Consider the following 21,766-nt stretch of genomic DNA (forward strand, 5'->3'; position numbering starts at 1 on the left):
CCCCTAATTTTTACAGTAGGGCTATACTCTGCACTGTTCACAACTTTAAAACTGTGAGTTAAGAAAGAGGCAAGGAGGGAATGTTTCCTAAAGTCTGCAGAAACAAAGGAATGCACAGAAGCCTTGTAGGGGATAGAGAAGACAAGTGGGAAAGTTGATCTCCATGTCATTTACACCTCCCCACCCCTCAAGAAAAGAAGCAAAACTCACTTAGAAAACAACACAGACTGAAACAAAGTATGGTTATGAACAGGAGCAGCTTGGATGAGAGAAGAGGAGAAGGAGGAGAGTGGAAAGAGGGGGGAAGAGTCTTACAGAAGGGATTCCTGGGAGAAGATAAATGCAGAAGTCCCAAGGGAAAGCAAAAGGAAGAAAGAGAGAGGAAAACAAAGTGCAGTCAGGGTAAGGGCAGAGGGTAGAATCAAGCAGGGATGACAGATCTCAGCACCACTCAGAGAACAGGTTTCCCAGTGCATGAGATCAGATACTCCTAGGCAGGCAAAGGTCATGCACTCCTGTCTGTCCCCAGGTTTCTGACAGCCCTGACCCCAGTGTAAAAGCACACCAGAAGAAGCCCTAGAGGACCAAAGGAGGTAGAGTCACTGTCAAAAACAGGTGTGATGAAAACTGAGCATAAAATTGTTAAACCACTCAAAATGCATGGTGAGTAATATGCAGGTTATATATAAAGCAATAAAATAAACTACATTACATCCTGTGTCACCTTTTTATTGTTTTCTTGCTCAGAATCTTCAACAGCCTGAGGGAAAGAAAATATATATACATTACCCAAAGAAAAAGCAATAGGAAACACTCACAGTAAGGAGGAAAAATCCTCAAAAAACGAACGCATTTAGCAAAATGTAAACCCTTTTCCACCTTCCTGCAAGGCTCATCTGTTGCATACACTTTCAAAAATTTGTATCTGTTCCAAATTTGGGTACACAAGATCTGAAACTCAGCCATGGGAACAGGATGAAGGATGCAGACAGTTAAAGCAGAGCTATCACTAGATGCTGGGCACAGGAAGCTTCAGAGAAGAATGAAAGAATAACACACCCAGATAAAGATACCACAATAAAGATCATCTGATCTGCATGTGCAAACTGCCAGGCCCTGAAAACTGAGGGTAAAGAGTGCTGTAAACTGTGCTTGAAATGCCCACACTGGAGAAGGCCTGTCCCAGGATGTTATGTGCAATGCAGCAGTCTGGGGCCTGCCTTCAATTAAAAGCTACTGAGAATCTCAGGTAAATACTATCTGGCACTGAGTGTGCATTCCTGCAGAGTAAAGATCAAGGCACTGATCAGCAGAGGAGCAGAGAAGTTACCCAAGGACACGTGCTGAGGATGAGTGACTAGGTCTGGAAACAAACAAAAATCCTCAAAACAATAACAACAACAACTACAAAAAAACCCCATCCAACCAAAACAGCCCAAAACATTCAGGTAGTCAAGGAGCAGTGACTCAGGAAATGAAAAGAAGTGCAATGAGCAATGACACTGCAGTGGGAGGATCCATAAGAGCTGAGGAAGCCAAGTTGATGACAGAAGATACCCAGAGGCAGGTCTGATGGCTCTGGTGCTGCTGCACACACACTGCTGTTTTCCACTCCTACACTTCTGTCTGCAGAAACATCCAAAGGAAGGCAAGGAGGAGGGAAGAAGCAGCCAGAACACTGGAGAGGCAGAGGAACATGATCTGCTGAGGTACCTCAGCCCTCACCTGTGGGCTGTGCTCTGCAGCCAGCAGCACTAATGCCTCCAGTGCCAGAGCAGCTTACTCTGAATTCCAGATCTGGATCTAGTTACCATCAATAACATCCAAGTGACTGATGGCTGCAATGGTCAGGTGTGAGTGGAATACAGAGAACCCTTTCCTCTCTGCCAGCCTGACAGAGCCCCCTCTGCCACACCTCCCTGGGAATTACTGCCCTGTTCTGCCTCCATGCTGTAGGAGGAAGAGAGAACCCAACCTAAGGGTTAACCATGGAACATGCTGCAGGAGAACCCTGCAGTGAACACACAGAGTGCAGCCCTGCCAAAGTACTGCTGAGCATGGAAGATGATGTTCCACCTCTTACTGGGATTCTGCACCTGAGGTGCAAAGTGAAACACAGAGGCTGGAGCAGGGAGCTGTTTGCTGCCTTTAACTGGGATTTCTGATGAAATCCTCCACTGTACATTGCTCCCTACCCCCTGATTCTGCTTCCTCAGTGAGTGCATATCCCACCTGAGCAAGGGGAGAGTGGTTCTGGCTACAAAGCTGTGTGTTCTCATGAACCTGAAGGTGAGGGGCACCTGGTGAAGATCTCAGGTTGGAGTCTTGTGACAAGTCCTCTGATGTCTCCACAAAGCAGAGTGCCTTTTGCAACAGCCCCCATAGAAAGTTTTCATAACAATATATATATATGAAAGAAGCAATCTCACCTTTTTGACACTGATGGCAACAGCTTCTTTTTGACTGTAATCATCTACAAGGTCACTTCCAAACTTGTACTCAGGATGAGCTTCCTCCTCCTGGTCAGCTGCACAGAAAACAAAAAGGATCAGTGCAAAACCACAGCAGCTGCTGTTTTCTTTGCAAGGCATGAAACAAATGACAGCTGAATTCACAGGTCTGGGTGTGGCATTTCTTAAAAACAGGAGTAAAATCCAGAGTATTAGATTTCTAAGAGTTAGGTAACTGTTTCCAAGTGCAGTAAATTATAGTTAAGGCCTCAGATGGTTCATAAGAGAAATTTTATTTGCTGTATTTTTGAAGTAATCAGTATTTTGCTCAGGTGTAAAAACAAAAGCCATTAGCCTTGGGAAATAACAAGAACTGACGACAGAGTTCTTTAAATAAAGATCTAAGAAGATACCAGTGGCCAGGCTTGAGTGCATGGTCAGGCTCCTTGTGTACCCCTCTACAGGGAATTGTTCTCATCTGCTTTTAGGGTGATTTCCATTAGAACCTACAGTACTCAAAGCTAAAAACTAAAGGGGAAAAAAAGTCAAATAAATGAGGAGCAGGTGGAGGCTAAAGCTGGGACATTCCCTGTGACACAGGGCACAGGCCATGCTTCAGACACTGGCAGGTGGGGTGTGATTTACACCTTCTGAAGGTGCACATTTAAATCACACCCTAAATACATGGATTCTTCTCTGCTGGCCACATCACTGGCTCAGAGCTGCACATTTACACTGAGGATAACTGAGGTCTGGCAAGAAAAATCCTTCCCCTCATTTCGTCCTTATACAGTATAATGCAGTAATCCCCTCTGATGCTGACCCAAGTGCTAAACACAGTGACAATATGTGTTCTCAAAGCAAAGAACACAACTTCTTAGCCTCTGCCTCTCAGAATGAAAGTCTGATTTGGTTGGTGCTCTAACACAACTTCTGACCAGTGAATGGAATGTGAAATTGTCTGGGGTGGGGTGGCCAGGCTGGGGTCTGTGCAGATGGCCCTGCACTGAGCCCAGAGCTGCTGCTGCTGCTGCTGCTGCCACAGAGCACAGGCAAGAGGGAAGGGAGTACCCAGCCCAGGGATCTGCCACAGGCCCCTGAGAGCCTTCTCCAGGAAATCCTCACCACTTTCTATTTCCTCTTCGTTATCATCCTCCAGGATATTTACAGGAGCAGCAGTTTCCCCAGCCTCCATCATCTTCTTCAGAGCATCAAGCTGTTCTGTTAATACGAAAAATGAAATTAAATTAGTCGTGACATGAACAGTTTGTAGCACAAAGAAATACAAGAGAACCATCACAAATGATTCCCTGTTCCTCAGATCATTCTGTTTAATGACTCCTCTGGTTTTTCAGTTGGTAATAAAATTTTACAGAGTAAGTAGCACCAATAAACACAGATTGCTGTTAGATCTGAAAAGTGGTCAGCAGTAAGGGCTGTGCCCAAAGCTCACTGAAATGAAGGGAAATACTTCACAGGAGCACAGAATCAGGTTGGGAAGGGCCTCTGAGGCTGCATCCAAGCTCTGCCTGAAGCACCAGCTCTGTCAGGCAGAGTGGCTGAGTGCCACAGCAGCCTTTCCTTAACCTCCTGCAGGGACAGGGACTCCCCACCTCTCTGGGCAGCCCACCCAATGTCTAACCACCCTGCTGGGAAGAAATTCCCTGTCACTAAATACAATTTGCTTGACAATCCAGGAAATTCCCCTAAATTCCCATAGACTACAAAGGTCTCTGGAGCAAGCACATTGCTCCCTCACAGGATAAACAGGCAGCTGCCCCTTCAGTGTTTGATCCCTGCACATGGGGGCACAGTGTTTGGGTTTCCAGTTTCATCCCTGCCAATGGGGGCACAGTGCTTGGGGTTCCAGCTGTGCTCCCATAGGCATTCAGTCACACAGGAGGGGCACAGCCATGCAGTGCAAGGCCTGGGGGTTTCTCTTGGGATGGAGAAGGAGCAGGGTTTATCATTGCAGCCACACTGGGAACTCATACAGCAACATTATTGTTACTGGAAGGAGATAAACATCACAACTGGCAACAACAGCAAGAGGAGCAATTTGAAATTCCATTTCACTTCATGCTTATCCTGGAAGAACACAGCAATGCAAACAGACTGGTGTTGGCAGAGCTGACAGGAGATTCTATCTGCCTCATATTTCAGCTCAAGCAGCAGTGTGATAAAAGTCCCAGGATTACATTTCTGGGGCTGGCTGTGCTGTGCAGCATGCCGATATCAAGGCCTAGACTGGAACTCACACGAAACACAAGGGCAAACCAAATGTTATTTACATGTAACTCCTATTCTTCCAGCACTAAAGAACAAACAATCTGGAAACTTTGGTAACAAAGCCTGTTTGCAGTGATCTGGACTTTTGTTTATTTAGTATTTGACAAACGTTACTTACTCTTTTCTACTTCAGGTTTCAGCCTTTTATTCTTTATGAGAATCTTTCTTTTGAGGTCATTGGGAGATGGCAGGGCTTTTCCTTGTTCAAGCTGTAAAACAATTCAAAGAAAATGCTCAGTAATAATGACACCCTTTGGCCTCCCTGTCCCTGTCTGGATCTGGATTTTAGGGCAGGAACACCGAGGGGCAGTGAAGGAGCAGTGGCACCTCAGGCACACCAGGAGGCTGTGTGGCTGCAGCTCACAGCCTGCTCCACTCCTCCCCTGTGCTGGGGGAAGCTGTGCTCAGCTGAAGGGGCTGGAGAAGCCAGCACTCAGCTCTCCAGCCTGTGCTGGGAGAAGCTGTGCTCAGCTGAAGGGGCTGGAGAAGCCAGCACTCAGCTCTCCAGCCTGTGCTGGGAGAAGCTGTGCCCAGCTGAAGGGGCTGGAGAAGCCAGCCCTCAGCTCTCCAGCCTGGGCCAGCCCCAGCTGCACTGCTCTGAACGTTTTCCCACCTCTCCTGCCTGGCAGAGGGTGTGGATGTGACCTGCACTCCTCTCAGAGGAGGAATTCCTGCTTTCCCTCCCTCCCTGGCTCAGCCTGTTATCTGATCTCTAAATAAGTCACCTGCTCTGGTCCCCTGGAGCTGCAGAACCCACCTGGAGACTGGAAATGGACTGGCACTGGGGCATGGAAAACTACCAGTCCTCAGCTAGGAAATGGGGACTGGTTTTGCCAGCAGGGTCACAAATTCAGTACTTCTCAAAGGCAAAGGGGACACACACATACACACACAAGGAAGTAGTAATAAAAGTTCCAGTTTGGGGAAGGAGAAAAAATACTATTCAGAAAAGAGGAAAAGTATGAAATCCTCTGATTTAAGCCCCATCACATCACTGAGCCTAAGAAACAGAGAACTGGGTAAGGTGATTAGCACCCTCCCCACCTCAGGCTTGCTAGGAATGTTACCCTGAGAGTTGCTGGTATAATCACAGGATATTCTGAGTTGGAAGGGACCCACAAGGATCATTAAGCCCAACTCTCAAATGAATGGCCACACAGAGACTGAATCCACAACCTGGCATTCTTAGCACCATAAGAGACTGGGGTTTCCAGTGAAGCCTAAATGATACAGGAGCAGAAGGTGTTTCCATTAATAGTGACAATTCTTAACAGAACTATTCAGATACTCTGATCCCTTAATCCAAATCTGAGCTAGAGAGAAGCAGCACGAATTGAAACCAAATAAAATACCACCATATCAACCCAGCCCCAGGGGAATGGATGGAAACCTCCTCGAGGGAGGGCAAGGGTCCTGCCCAGCACCCAGGCAGGCTGGATGAGCTGGCTGGGTGAGCACACTTGCTCCTGACAGCGCTGGGGCTGGAACCACACTGGGGGTGTAGTGTTACTCCACTAGATGTCAGTGCTGCAGAGCCCATCTCTGCCGGGCTGCATTCCCACACAGGGCCACACTTGGATGCCCCTCGGGACGAACATTTGCTTTTACTCCAAACCAAATGTGCTCCAGCCAAGTGCCCAGTCTCCCCTAGCCTGCCTCCCTCAGGCCCTGGCCAGGTTCTCAGCTCCAAGCTCTTGCCAAGAGCTGCTCCTGCCATCTCTGCAGCGTTTGTGAGCAGCTGGGACTGAACCCACCCACAGGAGGGGAGGACACAGAACACAGAGGGCTCAGCTTTGTTAAACACACCCAGGGATGGTGGCCCCACCACCTCCCCGGGCAGCCATTCCAGTGAAAAATTTTTCCTAAAAATATTTTAGGATGAAAAGTCATCTCTTTTAAATAAAACTAATACAAAAATTAGAGAGACTGGCACAATATAACATACTGGATGTGTTTCTAGAGGCTGCTTCAACAGGAGATCTCCAAAAAGGTCTTCACAGTATTTTGACATCTTGTACTGTTGATATTTGCTGGAAAAGATTATGCCAGTTAATTTTTAAATGTAAAAAAGAACTCACTATCACTCAGCACAAAAGAATAATGCTAAGTAATGGAGACATCCCAAATTATATACTGCCCACTTTGTTTCAACTGAGAAGTATTACTTTACTGTAATTATACTGTCAATAAGAGTCTATTATTTGACATAGAGGAATTTAACAAGACTAAAAAAGTAGAATAACTGAATCTTACACAGCTAATGGAACATCCAACTACATTTCACAGCTTTATCACAGATAAAAATATTGCCACTATTAAGCTACATAAAGATTGATGAGTATATTAAGTGACATTCAGCATGCCTGCATACCCCCCCCACAGTTTTCAAGTATCATATCATAGCATTTTAAACTATATCATCTCTCTCAGACAGTGCACAATTTAAAAATTAACAGTGGGCACTACACACCTGCAGTGATTTTCAAATGAAAGAATGACAGGGTACTCTGATGTTACAAATGCTGTTTCCTTAATGGCTTGAATTACATCCTGCAAAAAAGCAGCAACAGGATACAAGTCAGAATGGATCAAATTAAAAAGATAATCAAAGGGGTTTTTTTATTGTCCACCCCACCCTGAGAAACACAGGGATGTCTTAAATGTGCAAATGGAGAGAGAAACCCCTGTGTTCTGATGCCCCCACAGCCTCGCTGTCCCTGCAGCAGGACGGCACCTCCACCCACAGCCATCAGTGGGGAACTCCCACAGGAACTCCTGCCCCTCCAGGCCCTTTCCAGAGTGAGGAACTCCTCAGGCAACAAAGGTATTTACTCTGGGGTGCAAAGGGCCCCACTCCTGCCCCTCCAGGCCCTTTCCAGAGTGAGGAACTCCTCAGACAACAAAGATATTTACTCTGGGGTGCAAAGAGCCCCAGGATGTGAAGGAGTGGGGCAAGAGCAGCCAGCCTGCTCCCTGCAGGCTCTGTGGGAAGGCAGAGGGAGCCCAGGGTGGGTGGTGCAGGTCAGGAAAGAGCCCCAGAGCCTGGGCCAGAATCCCTGCCCCTGTCAGTGCATCCCACAGGAGCAGCAGCCCAGGGAGGAGGGGAGGCTGTCCTGCCTGGCCTCCCCTGGGCTTTGCTGCCAGCTGCAGAGGTGTTACCTTGAAAAGGATGTCTGTGCACATTGCTTTCCCATGGGTTATTATGGGCTCCTGGTCTTCACCTTTGCCATCCCAACAGTCCAGCTCTACACACCTGAGGATCCAAGGAAAATAAACACAGTGTTTTATTCCAGGTGAGCTACCTGGGACACGTTTTAGCAGTGATGGTCAGAACAATAAGCTGCAAATCAGTTCTGAGTATTGCACAATTCTTTCTAAGCTGTACATGTGTTATTTCTGTAACTTTGGATATACCACCTTAAATATGGCATGTGTGAGTCAGTACATTCTCATCTGGACAATAATGTCTTTAGCACTGAGCCACTCTTCTTATTCTCATTCTATTAAGTCAATTGGTGGAAATTAAGCAGGAAATAATAAACTTCCTGATTCTCATTAACTTATAGACTTTGTCACTATAAAGCAGAGAGCCCTCTGAAATTCTCCAGCTGTCATTCTCAGATCAAACTTCTGCTAACTTTCTCACAAACTCTCCTTATATCAATTTCTACATTCCTCTGCCTGGAGGAATGCCTTTGTGAGAAAAATAATATTCTTAAACAAGCACAAGTTTTCATTTGCCACACCAACACATTTATACATTCAATTGTACAAGATAGCAACACCAAGGTACATTATGCAGTATTTTAAAGCATTAGATTCACAAAAATGGATTATGTCCTGCTTCCAACCTGCATCCAGCCAAAAGCACTTGTCTGTACATCTCCACTGACGACTTGCCCCCAAACTGCCTGCCTGTTAGATAGGTATTGTGGGAGGAGCTGATGAAGTAGTGAGCCAGAGGATGGTCCATCTCCTGGTACAGCTCCAAGCGGTCCAGGAACACGGGGGCATTCTCATCTGACATCAGGTACCTGCAGAAGCCATCACTGGAGATGACACCTGCAGGGACAGGGAGCCACGGTGAGTCACTGCCAGCAGCACAGGGTGCACAGGACCCAAACCACCTCCCAGAGCAGGAACCCAGCCCAGAACCTGCTAGTGACACAGGTTCCTGCAAGCATTCAGCTCTCTCCTGCTCCTCTGCTCCAGGCTGCAAAATGTGCCATTATGTTCCAGATTTACACAGGTTCTTGCAAGCATTCAGCTCTCCCCTTCCCCTGCTCCAGGATGCCCAGCAGCTGGTGCCAAATGTGCCATTATGTCCCAGATTAAAACCAGGTGCCCACCAGCTCCACTCCTGAGTCCAGCACTCATCAGCAGCAGAGCTAAGGCACAGAAGGAGGTGCAGAAGGCAAACAGGCAGTGACATCTCCTCGGAACAGTCCAACAGTTCTGATCTCTGGGAGTTGTGCAGTCAGGGGCTGTGAGCTGGCATGGAGCAGGTTCCTGTGCCCCCTGTCACAGCCAGCCCTGTGCCACATCACTGTCACCCAGCTCCCCACTGACACACACACAGGGACATGCACCTGAGAACCTCTGCAGTGTTACATTCACAAAATATACCACACCTTCATTAGGGAAATCTACAATACCTTCCATTTACTGTTTGAAATACATGTTCATACCTTTGTAAATAAAAACAGAAACCTACAATGAACATGGCACATACAGGAATTCAGAACACAGAATTCATAACACCTCTCTTATCTGTCTGCTGGTCTATGCCTATAATAAAGTATAAAAAAATACAAATTAAGGGGTAATTTTTAATGAAACCAAATTAGGAATAATTAGTATGGCAATATCAGTTTTAAAGAGGCCAAGAGTCTGAAAAATGAAAATTATCTGTGATAGGGAATAAGGGATTACTCACAAAGAGCTGCTGCAGGGAATGGTTACCTGGCACTAATTTTGGCATTGCTTTCTCTGAAGTAATTTATGAACATTCAGCTATTGTTAAGGTAAGGTTGCAGCAGTCCTATTTTTATTTTCTTTAAGTCTATTTTTCTCTTATACAGAGAAGTGGAGTGATCCCAGTTTCCATTCTACTTCTAACTTTCTGAAAAAAAAACAAGCCTAATGGAGCTTAAATGTTCTGTGCTTGGTGCCAGCCAGGGGTGAGCTGCTCCAGAATGTTTCCCAAGTGCTCTCAGCTGACCCTGAGTATGAAGAAAAGGGGGCAAAAACCAATCTGATTTTGAAGGGGAGGTGTTTCTCCAGCAGAGCAGTGTCCTGGCCCAGCACCCTCCACAAGTGCTTGTCCCCACACCACAGGCACTGCAAAATCCCTTTTAAAAGCCTGAATGCTTCAGAACAAACTCCCCAAATGCCCAAACCCAGTGCCTCTGAACTCCCTCCCCCTTTACCTTTCCTCTTCAAGTCTTCATCTGGCTCGTATGTCTCAATTATCTGCATTGCTCTTTTTGTGTCATAAAAGGGAAACAAAATTTCATTGAGCCGAGGATCTCGCTGATGCTGAGGTGAGAAAACAAGGGAATTCAGCAAAACAAGACAGTGCATGGCTACCACACAGAGCATTTCATTACTGCAGATGAGAAAGAAAGAAGTGGACATTTAAAAAAAACAGAAAAAAAAGCAGCCCTATAATTTACAGATTGTTCAACAGCAACTTCAGCATTAGGCAGAAAATGAATTTATCTTTCATAAGAAACCTAGGCAGTTTGATCACAAAAATAGTTTTTAAAAAGAAAAATCGAATGCAATCATGTAACTGGTCTTACTCTTGCTTATTCATGAAAATAATGACTGCACATGGAATCTGTGCAAATGAGATGTTGAAAACCAACAGCTGAATGTCCTTTTGTAAATTCTCTCTCTTCCTTTTTTTTGCAAAGACTTGACTGGTGGCACTGTAATCACCTCTGCAAAAATGCAAGTCTTACACAATATCTACAGCTAAAGCAAAAAGGTAAAATAAAGCTGTACTGTAAATAGAGAATTAGAAATTTGAGTTTAGAAATGTGCAAGTACTGGATGATTATTTGTGAATCGTGGAAACATCATGTTTTAACTATTCAAAAACCAGCACAGGTTCTTGGAGTAAATGTGCACACAGCATATTTACACAGAATTTCACAGCATCATCTCTTAATTCACAATAATTTACAATATTAGGATTTAATAATATATGTCATGTTTAGGTACAATTTAGCAGTGATTTCTAATAGACTAATAAAAATCAGAATTTATATGTTTTCACGTTGCAGTGTGCTATGTAACTTTGGTTTTTGCTCCATGCTGGATTAGAGCTGCACACTGTGTGCCTGATTCTCCATTAAAAGAAAATTAAAACCAGAATTAACAGAATAGTAGCATGTAAGCAGATGCAACAAAACAAAGAAATAAATATGACTGTGAAAACACTCTAGTCCCCCAGAAGGTGCACAGTTTCCAAGCTTTAGTTTCAGCAGAATCCAGAGATGTAAGAGGCCACCCCCATACTGGCAGTCAATAATTTGGAGTGACAGGATGGTGTTGACATGGCTTACACAGTACTATCAGCATTTGCTGTAATTCCTTATGTGGAAAGTTATTAATAATTTTTCTTTTCCCATAAGAAAAGTAACATCCAATCCAATCTCTTTTCTTACAACCAATCCATTGGTGCATGTGCTTAATTAACTCCAAGAAATTACAACCAATGCCAAGTCAATCATGCAGTTAGGGAGGGATGTTTCAGGGGATGCCACTGGCACTGTGCAGCACCTAAACACAGCAGGGTTATCCAGAGGGGCTGTGGGGATGCCCAGAACACTCACACCAAACACCACAGGCTGTGGGGATGCCCAGAACACTCACACCAGACACCACAGGCTGTGGGGATGCCCAGAACACTCACACAAAACACCACAGGCTGTGGGGATGCCCAGAACACTCAGACAAACACCACAGGCTGTGGGGATGCCCAGAACACTCACACCAAACACCACAGGCTGTGGGGATGACCAGAACACTCAGACAAACACCACAGGCTGTGGGGATGACCAGAACACTCAGACAAACACCACAGGCTGTGGGGATGCTCAGGAACACTCAGACAAACACCACAGAGAGCAGATGGAAGCAGGACACACCAATACCACCACCACATGGCATGCAACAGCTCTAGGGTGACAAAGGACAAGGCTTTACACCCCAGTGACAATACAGCACCTCAGAAAATGGCCAGAAACAGTGGGGAAGGCTCTGTGCTCAAGAAAAGGGCTCTTCCCCACTCACTTTCTCCTACAGTTAGTAATGAGCAAACAGAAGAAAATAAATGGGGTAAAGCAAAAGTCTCCTCTTGAGAAAAAGTCCCAGAGTTATCAGAAGGAGCTGAGAGCAAAATATTCTTCCAGTAGCAGTGATCACTGCTCATTATTGATCCCCCAGTGGAACAGCAGGGTATCCTTATGTTCACTTTGTTTAAAAAATAAAGTTGGCAACTGATAAAGATCTACTTTAAAAAGTGATAATGTTCTATAGAGCCTCATGGGGAAACATTCTGCACCTCAAATCTTGGTGGCACAGGGAACCTGTGTTTTGCTTTCACCCAAATCTAAAGTGTGAAATTTCATCTCAGAAGATAACCCACCCCAGGATTGATTGTGCATGTGCAACAAGGCTGTGTTTGGTGGTTCTGGTTACTCTGCCACACAGGGCACCCTGTTCTGGTTACCCTGGGCACCCCTACACAGGGCACTCCCAGGCAGGTGAGGTGACCTGACTGAAAAGAGGGGAGAAAGGGGGTCCAGAGGGTTTGCAGAGAGAGCAAAGCTCACCCAGCCTCCCCAGCACCTGGGAGTGGGCACAGCCTGAGACACACAGCACTGCAAAGGTGCTCAAAGCAGTTCTGCCTAAAAGCAGCACTGCCCTGGGCTGGAGAGAAGGGCCTTCTGGGGAGATGGACAGCTGGGGGATGCAAAGAGGGACTGGGAAGGGGGGAGGAAGCCAGGAATTGGGAATAGAAAATGATCTCTCCATACCTCCCTCCCAAAAGAATGGATGAGCACTGGTCAGACTACTGAAAATTCCATTTTAACTGTTACTTGCCTTGTTATTTTATTGCTGTAAATGATCCGCAGGAGAAAATCTCAGTGGTAGTGATTTCAGTCCCTTTTCTACTATATTTCCTTTTATTTTCCTCCCAAAATTTGACTTTAAAAACAGGAGATCTAGACAAAATACTCAGTGCATGGCAACAATTAAGTTTCTAAACTTCCCAGAAGCTTTAATAGTGGAGCACAATTAAATCATCTGTCAGCCAGCAGCATTTAAAAGTCAAACAGAGGCAGAAGTCTGGAAAAACTCCAGGAAAGCTGCTCACTCTCCTCTCATCCCCAGTCACGCACCCTCGTGCTCTCTTAAAAACCCTAACACTTACAGTTTCTGCAGCATGCCTTGGAGGTTACTGCAAAATAATTTAAGAGTCTCATGAAGAGCGGCTGTGCCAAGTGACTCCCCTCTCCTGTAATGGCAATAACCTTTTGATATTGCCAGCATTAGACACCACTGCTAATTGCAGGGCTGGCCAGCAGCCAAGGGACAGAAATGATCCCTGCAGGAGGCACATCCTGGGTCCTTTTGTGCCTTTCAAATTATGGCCAAAACTTTAAACTCTGCTTGGAGGCCAAAAGAACTCCAACACAGACCAAAGGCATTGCTTTCAGTCACCAGAATAAATGTCCTCCCCTAGAAAAAACACTGGAGTAATTCATCCCAGCTCTGGTCCTGATCCAAAGGGGCGCACCACAGGATTTCCAAATGCAAAATGAATTTTGTCAATATGGAGGCAGTCAACAAGATGCATTATTTCCAATATTACCTATACACTTCCCCAATACTACCTATATTTGCCTATATACACAAAATTGAGAGCACAGCAACTCAATCTTAATTTTTCAATCAGTTACTGGAGGTAGGGGGTTCTTCAATGAACTACAGTTTAAATTAAAACAATTAGAGATCAATTTTAAAATGAAGATAAAACAGTAATTTACCTGACAACGAAGAGTGACACTAAAAAATCCAAAGCTGGATGTCTCACAGCAGTAAGATTAAGCCTTGCCAATAGATAGGAACTGAGGCCCTAAATATGTAACCTCAATTATGTAATCAAGCTGCTAATCTTCTCTCTCTCTCTTTTCTTTTTGAATACCCTTTCTACAAGTAATTCAGATGAATTTGAATACCCTTTCTATAAGTAATTCAGGTTTAGTGAAGAGTAAGGTACATGTTCTATGCTGAAAAATAACATTATATTCTAAATTTGATATATAGGCAACTTACAGCTTGGATCTTTAGACTGAAGTATCCAATAAACAAACATGTATATATACAAACATATATAAAATTGAACTGTAAGTAGTAAAACAATTCTAGATGGAGAGATTTTTCTTTTGGTAACGCACCTAAAAATGTCACTTAGTGAGGCTGGCAGCTCCCCATGTTCAGGATGACAATAATCTGCTGGTACAACACCTACTGGGATGTGTTTGCTTTCCATGGGTGTGCTCTTGTCAAATCCACATACTGCATTTATTGCTCAAATGAGGCAGTTTTCTATAACTTACTGTGCTTTAGGAACAGAAAAGAGCCAAGCCCACACTGTTTATTGAACTACTTCACACACTCATGATGCTTTTAAGAAATACTAAATACTTCTGCCAACAACTGCATTCTGGAAATACAGCAATAAAAATATTTCCTCCTATTCTGCACACATGGTATTTTAAAACTCATATACAAACTCTTAAAACATCTTCTTAGCTCTTAGTTGTGTAACAGATTGAAATACTGCTGCTGAGGAGGATGAAATCCCTGTTTATAAACACCTACTTCAGTTTTTCTACTGTTCTAGAAGGACTAGTAGATGGATTTAGCTGGGCCTACAGGTGAAATAACTGCAGTGCAATACTGGGTGTATTTCAGTGCAATGAACAGCACAAACAGCAGAAACCACACAGGACTCACGCCACAACACAGGCACAGGTAACCAGGAGGGGCAGCTGCAGGGCCAAGGTGCAGAGAGCAGGGCAGCACAAGGGCTCAGCTGATTTAGCCCCTGGATGTTCCCCAGGGGAGATCAGCAGGTCAGAAGCACACAGGGGCATGGACATGCAATGGGAAGCTGGAGCAAGCCACTGCAGACACACTGGGGTGGGAGTTAATGTATGAAAAAGCTTACTTCATTTAGAAAGCTCACTAATTGGTCTACCGTTAAATAATCAGTTTTGTCTCCATTGCTGAAAAGGAATTTATTAGAGAATGTGAGTTGTTGTACACGATGCTACAGTAGGTATGATTTACATGTTGACATTGCTGACACTTAAAAACCACCTGCTATTTTCTACTTGAATGTGGTTGTATAATCTCAACATGAACAAGCACAGAAAACATGCTAACTGTCTATCAGTACCTCCCACAACATATCTGCCTATCCCTGAACAGCATCACATCATAAAACAACATGTAAGTCCTCCAGCTGAGAATAAATTTAGTGAAGAAATTTTTCAAACTTCAAATTTCTTACTTAATTTAATTTGTTCACATACTGTGTTAATCACCTAAAGGAGCAAGTTAAAATTACAGTAGTTAGTAAAGCCAATGCAAAAAAAAAAAAAGGGTTCCAGGTGTTTCCTTTAACTCATGTAAAGGTTGCTCTGAAATACAGAGTGAACTTTTACATTAACAGTTTGAGGAGGGAGGAAGGGGTAAAACACAGACTGGAGCTTGTTCTAAAGTACTGCTGATGCTACTAAGACTCAAGGGTAAATAAATTTTACAGTGTTCTGTCGCTATTAGTTATGGACTAAAAATACACAAAATGTCTCTAAAGCAAGATTATATGAAATTTGAACTTACATCTTCTTAAAGAGGTCCTCTATGTCAGTTCGGGGACATATCTTTTGGGTAAGCTCATAAAATTTCTCATAAGTAAAAGCTGCAGGCTCAATTTCATCATTCTGCAATGAAATACAAAGGTACATTTACCCAGACAAGTGAGCTTATGTGCTCTTTTCCCAAGAGAATACCTTATATCAGAAAAAAGCAACTGAGAAATGGTTTAGCTCCTTCCCAAGTTTAAATTTACACAGTTTCTTTTGTACTCTCTAAAAGTAATTCTGAGTTCATCTTTATTGTAGATTTGTTAGATGTGCTTGTATTCTACCCTCAGTAATTACTAACAGTAATTCTACATAAACACAGAGCTAGAAAACAATCTTTTTCTCTTCTGAAGCTTAAAATAAACCAAAAACCAACCCAAACCCAAAAAGTTCAAGCCATCCCCTCCCTGGGGCTCCCACTGCAAGTGGGACAGAGCTGGAGAGCAGCTCTGCAGAGGAGGGGAGCAAAGGGCAGGAGGAGTCCCCGAAATTCAACAGAACAATCTATTACACGCATATTTTGTGCTCATATACTTAGCATAAATGAACAAAAGGTGGTTTGTGACAGCAAAGAAGGGAAGCCTCCTCTAGGAGGTTTAAGGACCTCTGTGTCATACAGATTTAATTACATTTTGGCTCTAGTAAACAACCTCCAGCGATTAGTAAGTCACACGCAATAGGCACGCTTTTTGTGATGCAAATGGCTTCGATTACAGCTACAAACGTGAATGAGTCATTCCCTTAGTAGTACACAAAAGCACTTATTCACAGCCACTAAGTACCTTTCCGCTGGGAAGACCCAATTCCTTCAGTGCCTGGAAGATCACTTTTTCTGTTTTACCTGACGCAAACGTTCTGGTTATGCTAAAACAAGAAACAGTGGAGAGAAAAAAAAGAAACAACAGAGAAATGTCAGTCATTTTTAAAAAATCATCTCTCACTGCCAGCACTTTCCTCTGGCTCCGGCTGATGAATGGAAGCAGCTCCAAGCAGGAGTGCAGTGGGAGGATGCTCTGAGCTGCAGGGAGCAGCCCTGCTCTGCCTGCGATTCAACGGGAAATACAGAATAATGAACTGCAAACAGAACAAAAGAGGGGTTTTCACCCAGGGCACTGGGGCACAGAGCCGTGCAAAGCACTCTTCTGTTTGCTCTTTTCAGCTGTGTGCTGGTACAAGTGACTGCTCACACAGCAGCAGATTCTGCAAGGGAGGAGATTCCCTGGGTCATTCCCGGCTGGGTGCCTTCCCTTCCATGCCAGGCACTGAACTGTGTTTGTGCTGCCTTCCCTTCCATCCCCTGCATTAAACTGCATTTGTGGTGCCTTCCCTTCCATGCCAGGCATTGAACTGAGGCTGTGCTGCCTTCCCTTCCATGCCAGGCACTGAACTGTGTTTGTGCTGCCTTCCCTTCCATTCCCTGCATTAAACTGCATTTGTGCTGCCTTCCTTTCCATGCCAGGCATTGAACTGTGTTTGTGCTGCCTTCCCTTCCATGCCAGGCACTGAACTATGCCACACAAGGCAGAGGGGGCTGCTCCCAAAGGCAGCTTCCCTCCTTCTCCCTTTCCAAGCAGCTGCTGCTACCAGATCCCAGCCACAGGCAAATCCCAATCCCTGCTGCAGGGCTCCCTGAGCTCCCAGCCTTGGAGAATAACACCAAATTCCCTGTCCCAGCCATGCCGCACAGAGACCCTCCCAGCTGCCCCTGGAACACTCCCACCCAGCTGATGAGCACCCTGCTCCTGCCCAAAGAGGAGGTGGTTTCACTTGCAATGAGATCAGTCCCACAGAAATGCAGCTATTTGGTGTGGTGAACAGGAGAGTGCCTATTTCTGATTCCATTTGAGAAGAGGCAGAATCATCCCTGGATCGGAAGGGGGATCCAAACCTCACAGCTCCCCTGCCTTCTGTTTGGGGTTCGAGCTGCAATGCTGTGTGTGACCCACAACCCTTGACTGTGGTGTCCTCACCTGCAGAGAGAACCCTTCGTTCTCCAAGGCATCCAAGATGTGTCCTAACAAAAGCTGAACACTGCAAACACTCAGGGGCTGCCAGTAAGAACGCGTTGCTCTTCATCACCAAGTGAGACAAACATTTGCTGAGACTTTTAGTCAATCTCATGCATAATAAATAATTTCACTTGGCAAGAGACGTGAAACAAATTGTGGCTGCTATTTGTTGCCATAGCAATTCATGGCTGTTTTATTCTCCAAAACACTTTAAACTGCCTATGTAAATATTTTCATACTAATAAAATTAAGATCAGGAAGTGAAAATATCTAAATTATAAAAAAATATTTTAACAAAACTTAGCCATGTTTTTCTTCTTACTGGGTCCTTACAACAGTTGATTTCTATGTCCCTATTTAGGCATCTAAGTTAGCTGTTTAATTTTCCAAAGCTGATAAGTACCAAGATATTTTCACTAAAATATAGACTGAGTTTAACTTTAGGCACTTGTTTCTTAAAAAAATCCTCAGGCAACTGTTTTTCCTGCTAATTCTAAACCACAGAGTAATGTTAGCTCTACAATTTACAACCTATTTCCAGCCCTGTAAATTTCTATGTCTTTTATAATGAATTGGACTCCAATAATAAATGTCCTGTAAAACATGTAATATTGGTGTAAGTAATTAATCAGATGTGTGCCAAGATTCCATGGCTGCTGGGAACTTACTTTTGATGTCAAATGTATTTTTTTATTTCTCAAAAGCTGACAGCAAGCACAGCAGTAATTTGTAATGACAGCAGCAGTGCAGAGAAGATTGCATGAATCAGAAAAGATTGTAAAAATACAGCGTGACACGTTCATTTTGCCAAGGCTATTGCAAATAAAACTGCTTTTCCTTCTATCAGAAGAGAGTCCATCCTAGCAGATTTACATTCATCTGGACACCCACAGGTGTTTACTCCTCATGTTCCATCTGGAGTGCTTTGGGGCTCCTGCTAACATGCCAGTGCACTTCCTCATAAATACTGAAAATCCTTCCCACTTCTGGAACTGAGGGATTTGACTCTGCTGTGCCTGCTGATGGATTAAATGACTTGTTACATCTGACCTTCAGCACTTTCCAACCACCACCTCAAAAACCAAGCCAGCCCAACCTGTGGAAATCAATCTTCTACCATGGCTGCCCTGAACTGATCAGCTGGGCCTGACCTGCCTGCACTGTACAGGAAATTATCTGACTCTGATTTCCAACCAACACTGAACCATTGCAACAGACTTCTTCCAGACACTCTGGAGTAATTGATATGAAACACACATAAAAAACCTCTACTTTCAAATTAACTCAGTCAAACTACTGAAAAACAGATTTAAGGTTCATTTGTCATAGTTTAGCTCTTTCTTTTATTACTATGTATTTTCATAGTTAGAACCTAAACTTGCTTGAACCCTTCTCAATGTAGTGATACAAAGGGAGAAGCACAGTCTGAGCAAAGCTGATTTCTAACCAGGCTCTAGATGAGCAGGTGCAACTCACTCACACAGAAAATATATTTTCTGCCAGCAGAAAGTTGAAGCAAGTAGATTTTTTTCCTTACAAACGCTGACCTGTTTGCTCATCTGTTACAGCAGTGTTAAAATCAGAACATACAAAACATCTTACAAATGCCATGCCTTTGCAAGAGCTGTAAATGGAATTCTAGGCTCAGACTGCTAAAATTTACCAAAGCCCAAAAGGCAAAGCTGCTGCTCTCCCAAGGTTTTCACACTGCTCACTGCCAGAGTTCCTTCTCTCCCAAACACAGCACATCAACAGCAGCAGACCTACACCCAGAATACATTAAAACCCAAAAGTGCCTTGAGAAAATCTTTGTGCCTTTGCAACTCCCAGCTGCACACCAAGGAGTCAGGAATATTTATGGCATTACCACCAACAGCCTGAGGAGTGTCACCTCCTCAAGGCTCCTCAATCCCTGTGGGAAATGTGAGAGATGCAAAATTTGTTTCAAACTTGGGAGGAAATGCAAGGAGCTCGGGTTCTGCAGGTGAGGGGTTTTTCTCTTTGTGTTTTAGTGCACCTCTGTGTAAAAATGAAATACAGGTGTGAGACTCAAAAATCTGCCACATTTCACCCAGACCAAGATAGCCCATTCCTTGGAGCACCCAGATGCAAAAGAGATTCATCTCCATGAACAGCAGATCCCTTACAAATTTATAAGCAACCTTCTTTCGCAATAAATTAACTGCTAGGGACTGATCTGTGTTAACCTGTAAATACTGCAAATTCAAATGTAAAGATTTAATACACTGGACCCAGTGAACTGGATTTTCAAGCAACAGACAGCCTGCATACACAAATCAGGATGCTGGAGCCCAACAGAGACAATTTATGCCTCACTAAATGTGATGTAAAATATTTAAAGGCAGAAACAGTTTCAGACAAGCTAGCACACTATAAATTCGTGCTGTGGAATAGGATCTGTGTTCAAGCACAGGCATAAAGCTGCAAAACCCTGGAAATGGATTTGTCCCTGTGGAATTGCTCCCTCCTGGTTCCCCTCCAGCTGATGATATTCCCCATGGGACTCCTGCACAGGAGGTGCCCCATGGCAGCTGAGGTTGAGGAGTAAGCAGGGAGCTGGCCCTGTGAGAGCTGGGAGCTGAACACACTGAGGCAGCTGGGACACTGGCAAGGTGTCACTGAGCCACGAAGCTAAAGAAGCCTGCCAAGCAGCATGGCAGGCCCTCTGTCTTTCTGCAGACTCTACAGATGCAAAATCCTCTTTTTCTTTCTTGAGGAAAAAAAAATGTTGTGTGGGGCCTATCTTCCAAAGTCCTCCCTCTTGCTCCCTTTGGTGAGTTCCTCTCCATGAAAACCCAACATGCCCCAAAACTCTGCTTGGCATGTCCTTTGTGAAGAGACCAGCAGCTCAGTGCATGGGCAAGGATGAGTCCTAGAGCAGGAGGGGAGCACTACTGGCCACCAGAGAGAACTGAAAACCTGTCACCTGTAAGAGCTAACAGCTGAGCAGCAGGAAAGATGCTGTTCTGGCCTTGCTGTTCCCAAAACTATCACCCAACAGCTCATTTACCATGTGCACAAACCCAAACATTATCCTGGGGGTTCCTGTAAAAGCAGGAGCATTTTTGGCAGATGCATGTATGTCTCTTTTACAAGGAACTGCAGTTTCAAAGTACCTTTTTGTCCTCCACTTAACTGGCCTGCAAGCTTTTATGGCTCTTTTTTAAAGTACTTTATCAAATTTTACAACTGAAAAACCCATCCCAGGGTTTGAGGAATGTCAGGAGAAATCTGAAGCTCTTAGCTCTAAGTGACTTTGAAAACTATTAGAATACCTTTCATTACAATGGACTGCAAAAAAATATAAATTACTAGGCTGCTAAGAATTACTTGCCTAGCTTACCAAGGAGGGCAGATAAGAAAATCTAGTTCTGTACTTACTATTGCATATATATTAGTAATAACATTAATATTATGTTCCAGTATTAAGCCACAGAATTTTATTAAAATTATAGAACTTGGAAGTGAAAAACCCTAGAGCTCCCCAGTGTGCTTACCTCCGAACTGGAATTTTCCCATTTGTGTTTGTTAGAAAGGCCAGCTTCATCCAGCTGAAATTAGGAATGAAATATTTTTAAAACACTGTTTATTAAAATTGGGGTCTAGATGTTACGTTTAACTTGTTGCCATGTCTGCTAAATAGTACAAACAAATAATTGTTCTGCAATAAAAACATTTTTCTGTAACCTTTTAATGCTTGAGGCAGGGCAGTTCTTTAACTGCAAAGGCAAAAAGCAGCCAAAAAAAATCACTACAGCAATTAACACCAGTGTGAAGATGAGAAAGTCTCATGGGGCTTTGCTTGCATATGCATCAAAGAGAAAACAAGCCAGCCAATAATTAAAACATACACTACCATAAATCAAATGAACAGTTATAAACTCTCCTGTAATTTCTCCTGGGCAGATGCCAGATATAGCCTTGAGACATCTTTAGTCTAAATAAAAGACAAACTCCTAACTCATTTAATACCATTTTCTTTCTGACACTGTTTTGTAAATGTCATACTAGAAAAAGTAATTTTTTTTCCAATTCCAACAAGGAAAAC

General features: G+C 44.0%; 1 protein-coding gene across 4 annotated transcripts in view; it reads right to left on the minus strand.

The window, feature by feature from the left end:
• The window catches only part of PLCB4 (phospholipase C beta 4), a 173,101-nt gene that overhangs the window by 41,120 nt on the left and 110,215 nt on the right, over nucleotides 1-21,766 (minus strand). For all 4 annotated transcript variants that reach the window (XM_058020299.1, XM_058020300.1, XM_058020297.1 and 1 more), the window contains 12 exons: nucleotides 21,216-21,269; nucleotides 16,471-16,552; nucleotides 15,666-15,766; nucleotides 14,989-15,046; nucleotides 10,169-10,277; nucleotides 8,591-8,801; nucleotides 7,899-7,992; nucleotides 7,210-7,289; nucleotides 6,685-6,769; nucleotides 4,858-4,948; nucleotides 3,576-3,671; nucleotides 2,430-2,527 (listed from right to left, as the gene is read on the minus strand). In XM_058020299.1, coding sequence (XP_057876282.1) covers nucleotides 2,430-2,527; nucleotides 3,576-3,671; nucleotides 4,858-4,948; nucleotides 6,685-6,769; nucleotides 7,210-7,289; nucleotides 7,899-7,992; nucleotides 8,591-8,801; nucleotides 10,169-10,277; nucleotides 14,989-15,046; nucleotides 15,666-15,766; nucleotides 16,471-16,552; nucleotides 21,216-21,269 — 1,159 coding nt within the window. The remainder of the gene's footprint in view (nucleotides 1-2,429; nucleotides 2,528-3,575; nucleotides 3,672-4,857; nucleotides 4,949-6,684; nucleotides 6,770-7,209; nucleotides 7,290-7,898; nucleotides 7,993-8,590; nucleotides 8,802-10,168; nucleotides 10,278-14,988; nucleotides 15,047-15,665; nucleotides 15,767-16,470; nucleotides 16,553-21,215; nucleotides 21,270-21,766) is intronic.

Source organism: Melospiza georgiana, chromosome 3, assembly GCF_028018845.1.
Source record: "Melospiza georgiana isolate bMelGeo1 chromosome 3, bMelGeo1.pri, whole genome shotgun sequence".
In the NCBI taxonomy this organism is placed as follows: Eukaryota; Metazoa; Chordata; class Aves; order Passeriformes; family Passerellidae; genus Melospiza; species Melospiza georgiana.